The sequence below is a fragment of the Vitis vinifera genome, chromosome 3 (assembly GCF_030704535.1).
Source record: "Vitis vinifera cultivar Pinot Noir 40024 chromosome 3, ASM3070453v1".
NCBI classification, from domain to species: Eukaryota; Viridiplantae; Streptophyta; class Magnoliopsida; order Vitales; family Vitaceae; genus Vitis; species Vitis vinifera.
This window is the reverse complement of record NC_081807.1, coordinates 1,516,583-1,529,954: the sequence shown is the minus strand read 5'-3', so window position 1 is coordinate 1,529,954 and position 13,372 is coordinate 1,516,583. Positions and strand designations below refer to the sequence as shown.

At 35.2% G+C, this 13,372-nt stretch overlaps 2 protein-coding genes across 2 annotated transcripts; both read right to left on the bottom strand.

Moving 5' to 3' along the window:
• Positions 1-500: 500 nt before the first annotated feature.
• On the bottom strand, positions 501-3,250 carry LOC100854771 (subtilisin-like protease SBT1.6). The gene has a single exon (XM_010648663.3). It carries the CDS (start codon positions 3,109-3,111, stop codon positions 787-789), a length of 2,325 nt encoding a protein of 774 aa, XP_010646965.1. The 5' UTR covers positions 3,112-3,250; the 3' UTR covers positions 501-786.
• Positions 3,251-9,702: 6,452 nt separating this feature from the next.
• On the bottom strand, positions 9,703-10,806 carry LOC100245314 (actin-depolymerizing factor 5). Its single transcript, XM_002277760.5, has 3 exons — positions 10,699-10,806; positions 10,353-10,612; positions 9,703-10,138 (listed from the first exon to the last, which is right to left on the bottom strand). The coding sequence occupies exons 1-3, from the start codon at positions 10,717-10,719 to the stop codon at positions 9,988-9,990; spliced, it is 432 nt and encodes a 143-aa protein (XP_002277796.1). The 5' UTR covers positions 10,720-10,806; the 3' UTR covers positions 9,703-9,987.
• Between the last annotated feature and the right edge of the window lie 2,566 nt (positions 10,807-13,372).

Here is a 13,372-nt window from a genome sequence, read left to right as displayed (position 1 = left end):
ATTATGCTAAAAGAAAAGATTATTGACCTTGGGAGGGGGGGGGGGGGGGGGGGGGGGGGGGGGGGGGGGGTGGTGTGGGGGCCCTAGGGCCTTAAGAGTCCCAATCAATCAAACTCCATTGCGACTGTTCTTAAGCCTAAAAGGCCACAATTAGAACTAAATCAATGCCCAATAGTTCCAAAATACAGTGGCCTTCAAAATCACAAGTAAAGCCACCATTTTTCCCCCCTTCTTTTGAATAGAAAGGGAAGGAAGGAATTGCTTCATTTCTCTAAAGCATGCTTCATGCCATTAAAGCAATCTTATTATGCTTCAACAAGAAAACGAAAAAAGAAAGTAGTTGGAAGTGCTTTAAATGCAGGGAAAAAAAAAATCAAAGATTTTAACATCTATAAGTTAAGAAAGGTTTTAAAAAATTTAACATTAAGAAAAATTTCCTACCCTAATTTTTTTTTTTTTTTTTTTTTTTGGTGTATTGTTCTTGTTGTTCCATGTAAATATTGACCCAAAAGTTTTTATATATTGGAGTATATATAAAACTTGGATATCTGTAAATACATCAAAAGAAAAACAAGGAAAACCCACTCAAAAACTACATTCAAAACTAGTTCCTTGTTCCTAAGCCCTAGTGCTCCAACCAAGGAACAGCCACACAAAAAAGAAATATTAAAAAAAAAACAAAAACAAAAACAAAAACAAAAATATTAAGAGTGATACTGTGTGTAGCAAGTTCATGCTACAGTACACCTGGGCACGTGACTTTCAAGATCACAGTCACGTGATCATTTACAACGGCTCTATTTGAGTTACCACTATGGGGCTCCGAACCACGTGCTTTCCATCAGACCACGACAGTGATCCGAATACCGCACCCGATTCGCCCATTTCTATTTTTCGGCTGTCGGCGGATACGGTCACTACAAAGCTCTGTTTCTTCATCTTTTCCGAGAACACCAGCTTCGCTGGCTTCACAGCCACCGTCACTCCCTTTGGCGGAGTTTCGATTTTCACTCTGTATACTGAATTCGGCGGCCCCACATTTGTCAACGTTCGGATAAAGGATTTGGTTGAAACTCCCACGGATGTGGCGGGGAACAATGCTGATATTGATGGGTAGTTGAGATTCTCTGGCAGGGGTTTCTTCGACGGACAGGTTTCCGGTGATCGAGTAATCACCTGAATGATCTTGGGGTTGTAACCAATTGAACATAGGAAGTTGACGTAATCGGCGTTTGTGATATCGTAGACTAGGCCTGGGTCCATTGCTTGGTCGAGGTTGAGGTTCCCGGCGCCGAAATCGTATGGCGTGGATGGTTTTCCGGTGGCTTCGTCAATCATGGGCTGGAGACGGTTGTCGGTGATGCTAGCAGTGGTCATCATCGCGGACCTTATCGCGGCTGGACTCCAATCGGGATGTGCAGATTTCAGGAGCGCCGCTGCGCCGCTGACGTGAGGGCAAGCCATCGATGTGCCAGAGAGAATGTTGAATTCTGTTTTCCGAGTATCTGAGTCGAGTCCGGTGGGGCCGACGGCGTCGGTCCACGCGGCGAGGATGTTCACACCAGGTGCTATGAGATCAGGCTTGAGAATTTCGGGGTTGAGTCCGTTTGGTCCTCGGCCGGAGAAGGAGGCCACTACCGGTGCTGGCTTGATTCCTATCACAGTTCCTTTGAAATCGATGGTTGCGGTAGGTTTTGAGGTCGATGAAATGTAGGACTTCAAGGCGTCGCCCTCGTCGGAGCCAACAGCGCAAGCTGGAATGAGATGAGCATCGCCGACTAAGCCTTCGCCATTGGAGATCCCATTAGCGAGAATCATTCCGATGCCGCCAGCTTTCCTCACTACCAGACCTTTAGCAACCCTAGGACTGCTTCCACGATCGCAAACCACAATCTTTCCTTTCACCATTGTTGGATCAAGCGAATTCTCCATACACAGTGAGGCAGCGAGAATCCCAGATTTTCCAGGGTAAACCAGAGAATACAGTTTCCCTTTCAGTGGCTCTCCAGAGTAAAGCGACACTCCTGAGAGTCTCTTTCCGTTACCAAGAACCACATCCGCTGGGAAATTACGATCAATGGTGCCAGCTCCGACCGACGTTTGCCAAGGCGCAAGGTTTGTAACTGACATTCCGTTTGGTCCATCGTTTCCAGCAGATGCTGAAACGAAAACGCCCTTCGATACTGCTCCGAAAGAACCAATTGCAATCGGATCAAGGTAATACGGAGAAGAAATTCCGTCGCCACCTCCGATCGAGATCGAAATCACGTCGACACCATCAGCAACAGCAGCATCAAATGCCGCCAGGATGTCGGAATCGAAACAACCGGAGTTTTTCCAGCACACTTTGTAAACAGCCAGTCGAGCTTTCGGAGCAACGCCTTTCGCAATCCCGGCGGCATAGCCAGACATGCTCGCCTTGAAAGCATATCTCCCAGCAGCAGTCGACGCAGTGTGAGTTCCGTGCCCATCAGCATCTCTCGGCGACCTGAATTCCACAGTCTCATTGATCCCTCCAAATCCTGGACCGGCGCCTTTCGCCGCCGCCTCATGCCCTTTAGCGAAAAACCTAGCTCCGACGAGCTTCCGGTTACAATTCGTCCTCGCGAACCTCACTCCAGTCTCGCATATCCCCTTCCACTTCGCCGGCACCGGCCCGAGATTCAGATCCGAGAAGCTCCGCCGCTCCGGCCACACTCCAGTATCAAACACTCCCACAATAACATCAGAGCCATAGTCGGACTCCGACCAAAGCCCCCGCTGGTTCCTCAGGCCAAGAAACTGCGGCGACCGAGTGGTGTGCAGCTCACGGCGGCGATCCTCGAACACCGCCAGAACCGAGGGGTTCTGAAGAATCGAAGCGGCTCTGTCTGGGGTGAGAGTAGCAGAGAAGCCATGAAAAACGACGTCGTATACATGGAGGATTTGAACCGGGTCAGCAAACTCCGAGCTATACCAGTGGTAGTGTGTAGGAAAAATGGACGGCTTAGAATCGCCATCCACCCGAAAGATATAGGTCTTCACCGCCTGATCATGCGAAAACGATGCCGCATTCAGCGGAACCCCAGAGAAGAAGAAAAAAAAGAAGACGAGTAAGAAAGGAGGCGCCATGAAAGGAGTTGAGTTTGAAGCAGAGACAAACCTGGGCAGTGAAGCTCACTTATAAGATGGAGATTATTGTCTTTTTGTTTTTTCTTTTTCTTTTTTCAAATTAAATTAATTGAGGGGTCCACGTGGACCCAATTTTTTCTATTTACTCCTTGTTTTATTTTATTTTTTTAATTTTTAATATGAAATGTATCAAATGACTAAATTACCTCAACTGAATTTGGGTCGGGTATTATTAGAGAAGGATAATTTCGGTATTTCATGTACCATTTTGTATTTAAAGAATAAAGATAAACGGTGTCCATGAACTTCCCATTAATTAAATATTTATGGTTTGAATTGTGGATATTTATCTTGTCCTTTTTTAAATACTGATGAGTCAGCTATGTTTAAAGAAAAACGACGTCGTTTGAGACCTTTTTCCTTTAATAAAAGAAAAGAAAAGGGTTGGTTCTCACTCCTCCAGTCCTCGGAATTATGCGAGTCGCTTTATTTATTTACTTTTATGTAATAGATTTTGTGTCGGTGGGGCAGGGACTACGGTGTTAAAATGGGACCTCATTTTTTTTATATGATGACGACCGTTGGATGTGTGGACCATGGTCTGCCCCTAGGGACGCGCAAATCAGATAGAATCGAAGAAGGCTTGGCTTTATCCTGGTCCATTTATGTAGGCCATACCCACTCGCAGCTTCCAAGTGGAAATCCAAACACCAAGGCCATGTTTGCAACCGTTTTTCAAAACCCTAAAACTTAACCTTTTTTTAACTTGGGGTTTGATAACGATGACAAACAAACCCTAATTCGATATCTCGTTGACAAAATTGAGAATTAAAGAAGGTAGTTAAATGTTTTTATCAATATTTAATTGAGGCTTCTTTGATTTTGCCTTGACCATAATTATTTTGTTAATATCTAATTTTGAAATTATTGTCACCTCCTATTAATGATGTGTGTTTTAAATGATTTGCATATAGTTGATGTCATATGTTATTGTTATGTCAACGGAATAATTTCATTTTAGATATGGAGTGATGTGTTTGGATAGTTGATTGACATGTGAATTGAGAGACACAATTAACCAATTTTTGATGAATCATGTGAAAATTGTTTGATAAATAATGATCATATTTATATAGAGTTGGTTGGACATTTAATTTTGGAATTTAGTGGTCTAAGTAATAGCATAAGTAATGACCAATTGATTGCGGTAGAACCTTGATTGATCGAAGTCACTATTCGATCACTAGGCATGACTAATCGAACTAGTTTTGACTACCAGTGTAAATGGACTTAAATCAATTGAAGTCTTTTGTATCTAACATGAAGTTGATTTTCAACTCATATGTGTATTTATTCCTAAATACCTTTTGACATTTACTTTCATTAATCCCAACACCTTGAAATTCTTCATTGAAGTGCATTTGAGCCTAATTTTCATAACCTAGTATCTCTTTATTCAATCATACTTTCTTTGTATTCTTTTAACCCCGATTATGTACTAAAATTTTTTATTTTTATTTTTTATTCTCTTTGTTTATTATCAATCTTTAGAGAAGCTTTTAAATGTGAAGCATTGTAACATGTCTCTAAGCATAAGAAGATTAATATTTGTATTCGCAAATTGGAGGGTTGATCGCGTCTATTAACTCCCCTTGTGTTTGTCGTGAGCGTTTGGGTGAATATATTATAAAGGTAGGGTAGACACATTTCCTAACAATAATTGTTTTTATGAGAGTTAGTAGCACTTGAAGTCCTACAAGTGGTATCAGAGTCGGGGTATTGCTAGGGGGAGATTGTTAGTAGATCGAAAGGTTGATTGTATCCATCAACTCCCTTTGTGTTCGTCGTGGACGCTTGGGTGAATGCACTATAAGGTTAGAGTGTGCGTACTTCCTAACAGTAATTGCTTTTAGGAGAGTTGGTAATATTTGAGGTGGTATAGCTTAGTAGAAGTTTGAAAAAGGTGGATGTTGGCTAGGATTTAAATTAGTTTAAAAAATTATGGTAAAAATCAAAATTAGGGCGCGTGTGGGAGAGAAGGCGCGTGGGGAGCAGCATTTCTTAACCACGATGCTTTACTAAAGCTAGGGAACATGTCAGTGGAGTTAGAAAAAGCCAACTACTCGCTTCTATTGCGGCTAATGTTGGTTTTTACAGATGGACTTTCCACTCATCGGACGGTTTAGATGATGGCCATCACATGGAGAGATCATTGACTGGTTCTAGTATATGATTGATCCGACGGCAGAGATGTGGTGTGGGGGTACACGTGCATAGCCTCATGGCCGACACGTAATCATTCAACTGTCCCACATCAGCTGTCTCTGACCTTTCTCGTTTCTGAGTTCTGACATCATCTGACTTTTATTGAGCTGGAAAGCGACGTGTCCCACTCTGAGGGCTGCCCCATGCTCACATTTTGATTTAATAATTTTTTTTTAAAAATGAATATTTTAAATTTGTAAAAATTATAATGTTTTTAAAATAAAAAATGTAACATTTTTAAAGAGTTTTTTCAACAATGAAGACTGAATTTAAAGGTGAAACATAATTTTAAAATACTTTTCTAAAATGTTTTAAAAAGGGAAATACAAATTTAGAAAAATAATTTTACTATGATTTGCAATAAAAATATAAAAGAAAATAAAATCAAATATAACTAAAATTAAAAAATTATGTAATTTTAAATTACTTAATTTTATAGAGAATAAAAAGTAAGTGAATTAAATTCTAAAAAGTGTATACAACTACGTAGCAACAGAAGTTGATCGGATCCAAATAGTCAATCGAACAACAGTACAAGCCACCAAGTTTGAGTATTGGGTAAAAATGACCAATTTATTAAAAAAAAATGTATAAGATGTAATTCTTTTTAAAACTTATGTTTAAAATGGCTTTTTTGTGCCACGTAACCACCATATCATAATTTTTTTTTTTTTTTTTTTTATCATTTTAGTTGAAACTTCAGTTACCAACTAAAACTTCGTTTTTGAATTGAAGTCGCGGTTGCCAACTGAGGCTTCATTTTTAAACTAAAGTCGTAGTTGTCAACTAAGGTTTTAGTTAATTTTTTTTAAAATTTAAAATTTAATTAAAAATAATTAAATTACAATTTATGATTGAAATTTTAAAAATATACTTAAACAATAAATTATTTATATTTAAACTTAGGAATTTAGTATTACTTCAACAAACATAAATTGATAAATAGAAGATATTATAAATAAATATTTTATTTATTAATAAATTAATAATCTTAAAATAATAAATTTATATAACATATAAATAATATATAAAATTATATAATTTATTAATTTAAGATATTTAATTTGTTGTTTTTTAAGATATTAATTATTTGTATTATAACAAATTTATCTTTATTGAAATAATATTATATTTTTAAGTTTCGGTTGCTAAAAAAAAATACAATTTTATATATTATTTATGTGTTATATAAATTTATTATTTTAAAATTATTAATTTATTAATAAATAAAATATTCATTTATAATATCTTTTATTTATCAATTTATATTTGTTGAACTAATACTAAATTCTTAAATTTAAATATAAATAATTTATTATTTAAGTATATTTTTTAAATTTCAATCATAAATTATAATTTAATCATTTTTAATTAAATTTTAATTTAAAAAAAAAATTAACTAAAGCTTCAGTTGGCAACTGAGACTTCAACTAAAATAATAAAAAAATATTTTTTTTTTATGACGTGATGCTTATTTGGCACCAAAGAGGGCATTTTGAACATAAGTTTCAAAAATGGGCTATATCTTATATTTTTTTTTAATAAATGGGCCATTTTGACCCAAAACTCATCAAGTTTAGTGATTTAGTTTAAAGGCTTGGATTAACGGGGATGCCTCATTGGTATGTCTCAAGAAACAAAAGCGGAAAATAAAAGTACAACTAAAAGCAATTGAGTGCTCTCAATTGGTAAGACAATGAAGAGGAATTGAGTGCTAGCAATTGCTCTAACCATCGGTTGTGGATGGAAACAAAGAAGTTGGGTGGAAACCCTATCCTACTCATAAATCTCATCCCAATTATTGGCATCTCTGGCTCTCATTTCCCACAAGTTTTGGTCTGATTGCAAGGAAAGGACAAGGGACCATCTTGAAAATGAACCCATGGCTGCAGGGTTTTCTATTTTGTGGGGTTGGGGTTTTTTTTATTATTTTTTCATCACAATATTTCCCAACCTTTAATAATGTAATCAACTCATTGTCTCCATAATTATCATCTTGGTGGAAAATTAAATATGTGATTATAACATTTTGAATCAGGGTTTAAGTGTCGTACAATTATTTCATATATATATAAAAATAATATCAATGAGAAATTGAGTATTTTTAGGAATGATTAAGACATCAAATCACTCTAGATATATAAATAATGTTGATAAGGAGTGATCGGAATTGGAAGAGTACTTATAAACTAAGGTGGTGTTTGTTTTTTGATCGAATAGAAAAGGTCAAAATATTTAGCTTGTTCTCTTCAACTAAAAATAATTTATTGATATCATTCAACATAACTAAATTGAACCCGTTGATAATAAATTCACTTTAACTATGTTAGATGATGTCAACAGATTACTTTTAGTTGAATAGAAAAAGTCAAATATTTTGGTTTTTTCTATTCAACCAAAAAACAAACACTACTTAAGATTAAGTAGTAAATCTTTTAAGTTTTCATCTTTTAATTTGAAGGTCTTTCTCGATTACACTTGAATCTTATAGATAAAATTGACTCGATGATTGATTTTCAAATCGAAAGTAGGAGAAACATTCTAAAATTAGTGTTATTTGGGAGCTAAACCTCTATAATTGAGCTTTCCGACTTTTGATGAAAAGGGCATCGATAATAGTAACTTCTTGTTGAATTGAAGGAACGACTTCAACCAAGGCAAGCCATGCAATGAACCAAAGTTACTTACCAAGAAGATTGTGTAATTTTGACTCCAATGGCTTTTGGAACTTGGAAACCTTTCTTGTAAACCCACCATTAGCAACTAAACCCAATGATAAAAGGAAAAGCACCAAAACCCCACCTTAATAATCAAATCATATCTTTCTTTAAAAGATATGATTCATACTCCATAGCATCAAATTCTTCTAGCAGAGACTAAATAAAAATAACATCTACCTCAAGTGTACCCTAAAGCATCTTTTCACTTAGTCATAAATAATTATTTGTCCCTTGGGTTACGGAAAATTCAACCTAACTTTACCTCTCACATATCCTATTGGGCCCATGACATCATGCTTGCATGTCTCCCTTCTGGTCTTAGACAGCCCATAGGCGTGGCATTTCTGGCCCAATGGCAAGGACCCATGACTCCCTAGTTTGAGTCTATCTCATTTCTTAACATGCATTGAACTTCATCTTTAAGTTAGAAGTAGGAAGAAGACATACAAAACTACAAAAATTTCCAAATCTTGAAGATTGAAGGGACAAAAGATCAAGTGCAGTGAGTGTTTGATTGTTAGTGATTGGTCTTCTGCATTTGTCCTCTCTCCAATCTAGTCAAATGGGTCGGCCCTATCCTTCCATGGGAAGATAAAATTGGATCATCAGTTTGGAAGAGCTCGAGTCATCTCCCAAATGGGCCTGTTCTCATTGATACCCCAAATCACTAGGCCACAACACAAGCCACCAATTTTAGGTCACTTCAATCACTAGGCCATTTGTTTGTTGCTCATAATTGGAGTGCTCATCATCAAACTTCACTGTTTAGTGCCAATTGGCTATGGGTATCCTTACAACCTTTTTATACTATGATACATTCTTCATAGGCAGTTGGACCCTAGTGGCCTTTGCTTCATGAACAGTGATATATGACATCAAGCAAAGTTGATTTTGGTGTGGCATCATTGTGGTGGTTGCAAAAGCCCTAGAGTGATCATTGGATATAGTAATTGAAGCACAAAAGTAAATCAAAAGTTGCTTTATTGAAAAATCACCATATATTATAAACTTAGCCATTATTAAGGTTCACTTGAAACATTACAAAATTTTTTTGACAAATAATATCAAGAGTCCATTCAGAAAGTGTCTCTGATTAAAGCATTTTCATCTTTTTTATTAATACGTCTCCATTGAAGAATCACATGTTAAGTAATTATTCAGAAATCACTTTAAATGATTTTTCATATTTAAAATATAAAAATCAAAATCAAACGCCTAATTTCAAAATCATCTTTCTAAATAAAAATCTTAAGTCGAAAAGGGATAAGATGAACCCTTAGTAAAAAATGATTTTATATGCCAAAATTGACATTGGAATCGGAATTGATTAAAGTTGGTCATGACATATTGTAATGTGGCACCACCACCACCACTATCATCAAGATAAAGGGAAGAAATGTTTCTCCAATTTGATCGTGGGAAAAAAAAAAAAAAAAAAGTGGGGGTTGAAAATGATTTATTTGTGGGTGGATCTTCTCCATCTCAATTTGTTTCACCCCTTTATTAGTAGGGTCGAGAGTCCCATCACACCATGATTTTTGATTGTCAAATTGAATGAGCTTGGCCTCATCAAAGACCCCAATGCCCCAAAAAAAAGAAGATCCAATAGCTACAACCCACCAAATCAACTTCATTATTTAACCTCATGGGTATCCCAACTCTTGCTTGTGGGCAAGGTAGATCCACGCCCAATTAAAAAAAAAAAAAAACCCCACTTTCTTATAAATTAAACACACATGGTACATATTATTATTATTATTATTACAAATTAGATGAAGATTAACTTACATTAGTACCAAAACCGAGGAAGGTAACACTACAAAGCAAGTCTGGTGCGAGTTATTAAATTAAAGTAAAATTTGAGAACATAATTAAATTATCACAAATGTATTTATTTAGCTCGATCTTTAATCACATCCATCCCCATCTCTGTTGGGTCGGTGGCTTGCATATCATAATGTATTCCATCCAGCACTCTCCTTAATCCTTCTTTTGATGTCGCATATAACATTTTTGCTCTTATCCTTGATGCCGTTGGTGACCTAGAGGGATTAAAAAAATCATTTAATTCCAATAATTGTGCCATTAGGTGCCCTAATAATAGGATCATTTTGTAATCAAAAGGTTAAATTACCATATTACCCTTATGCTCTGAAGTGAGGGTAAAACGGTCAAGTCATATAACTCAAAATGAAAAAATAAATAAAAAAAGAACTGTATGGTATGGAGCATGAAGAAGATGCCAAAAGTGCAGACCAGGCAATGAAGAAGATCTTGCTCTTCCTGCAGTTATCATTGGTGACAAAGTCGAAATCGAAGACGGCGTATCGACAATCATCGGTCGGCAGCGACGCGGCGAGCTCGTCGTAGCCTTCCCCAGGCCCGCCGACCTTATCGACGGTCACCAGCTTGGATCCCTCATCGATCTTGAACACTATGTACCTGTGAACCTTCTTCCATTTCATCTCCATGAATGAGTTTTTGCACTCGTCGGTCACCCACATTCCGGTCGTCGCCTGCACTCCGGCAGCACCGGATCAGCTGGGATATGGAAACAGTGAAAGCAATTTTGGAAAACAAAATTAAAATTCATACAACATACCATCTTGAAAGCCATAGCCATTGCTGCTGATGTTTTTGATGGAAGGAGAGAGGTGGTCTGAATTCAGAGTATGGTGCATGGAGTTATATAAAGATGTGGGTTTTCGAAATGCCACTGGAATTGACGGTAATTACGATTTTAGTTCGGTGGTCTATCGTAGATCAATGATAAATATAATAATTAATTAATAATAATAATAATAATATACAGTACATGGTTTGAAGTGACCATTTTGCCCTCAGCTTAGGAACTCCCTAATGTACGTGGGTTTGATTACATTAAAGTTTTTTCTAAAGAAATTACAATTATTGTACGATTTATTTTTTTATTAATTTTAGTAAATTTTTTAAGGTTATTTTCTAATCAAATGGCATTTATGTTGCTCCACATATAGTACAATTAATAATTTTTTTTTCTAAAAAGATCCTTTTAATTCATTTTATTTTATTTTTTTCCTTTTTTGCCCCTAAATTGGATGAGCATTTATGTGAAAGTGATGTTATAGCTGATGAAATTAATTTTTCTTTTATTTTAGAAAAAAAATTATAAAAAAAAAGAAAGAAAGAAAGTTCAAGGAATTAGGGTTTGGCAGTGGTATAGGAAGAAGAATTAATGTAACATAACTCAAGGCTTAGGGGTCAGAAAAGCCAGCAAAGGGGGCACTAAGAAAGGACAGATGCAATAAATAGTTCATAAATGAAGTTTTAAACCAAAATAATATTAAGGCTACGCTTTATTATCGGAAAATTTGAAAAAAAAATGCAAAGAAAAGAAAATAAAGAAGAAAAGTAAAAGCAAAAAAAAAGTGAAGGAAAAATAAAAAATAGAGTTAAAGATGATAAATTATTTTTATTTACTACTTCAAACTTATTTTATTTATTTTAATTCATCAATATAAAAATCAAATAATTTTTAAAATGCATAAGTTTCTAACTAATTTTAATTATATTTAATTTTCTTTGAAATATTTTATAAGATAATCAATATGAAAAAATCATTTTCCTTAACATTTTTTTGCTTTTTTTTTTTTGTACTTTCTGAGAACCAAATATAACCTAAGGGTGTTACTTTTAATTACAAATCAAAACCACACCAAAATATAACATCGTGGTTTAAATTCATTGATATTCATTTTTTGAATTTTTTTTTATTTTTTTCATAGCTAATTTATATTTTTAAAAAGAATGATAAATAACACAAAAATAATAATAATAATAATAAAGAGCATATCTAAAAAGAAGGAAAATGTTTACGTATCAAAGTTTAGTTGTCAATTATTGTTAATGACATCATAAGTAAAAGAAACATTTTAAAGAATAATTATATGATCATTAAAAAGTACATATATTTCAAATTATTTTTAAATAAATGAAGATAATACTGATTTAAAAAAATTAGGATTATTTTTTTTCATATATTTTTATATTAATAAATCAAAATCCACTTTTCCCAAAATTAAAAACACATCTTACAGCAATTTTGACTTATAATTAAACATTCTAAGGACAAAACAAACTAGATCGATTGGGAGTTATTTTAGAACCTAATCTAGATTTAGGTTTTTTTTTTTTTTAATATTATTTTGGTATAAAACTTAAATAAATGGGCATATGATTCATCAACTTGCCACATACAAGCCAAACATGCTAACATAAACAAAAGTTCTCTGCATAAAAAATACAGTGGTCCCATTTTGGATAGCACACCCACATCCCCATATCCCTCTCTTGAGTTTCTCCCAGAGTCTTTGCTTGAAAGCAAAGTAGACATGGGAAGAAAACCACAGCTAAATGGTCAAAAGATGAAAGGGAAATTCTAGGTTCGTACCATTTCATCTTTGGTATATAATACGAGCCAATGATAGTATTTTGTCACCAAGTATATTGTCATTATTCTTGATCATATTTTCGCATTTGATCATAATTCAATTGTATTCTATTTTGGTTTGATTGAACGTAGACCATTCAATACGAAAAATTGATCGTATTATACATACCCTTGATCATTTTTTTCATACCCTAAATTCATTTTTCATATCTTGGTCATACTATCATCTTATTCTTTATGTTTTGGATCATATTTACTTTTGCTATACACTTATGCGATATGCAATGACCAAGATGAAAAGAGAGAATGACAAACTTCTACATGCAAATGATTCAGTGCATGCAGAATACTTTAGTAGTAATCCATATTCATACCCTTCATATTTTATAAGTATTGGGTGTAATAACTCCAAGATTTCAAATCCCCAAGCATGAGTTGTCCCATAAAAATGTCTAAAGCAATTTTGGAAGATAAGGGCAACAAACCTAACATGGATCACATAAAATAGTATGGCATAGGGTTTTTAATATTGGGATAAAGATGAGGGGTTGGGTGTGTGTGAGAGAGATGGAGAATCAAGCTGAAACAGAGAGGGAACAAACACTAAAAATTCAGTGAAATTTCCAGGAACAGAACAAGTGAACGTGTATGGGGGACATGTCCTTCATGTGGGTGTCCACACGAGTGTCTCATGGCTCAATTTTATTACTAGAATCTGACTCTCCAGTGCTCAAATCACAATTATGGTGAACCCAACTGAGGGTTGTGGTCGAGGATTTGGCTAACTAACTGCTCTGTTTTGGGACCCCATGAATCAAGGCGCTAGTTCTTGGCTTCTTTCTAATGG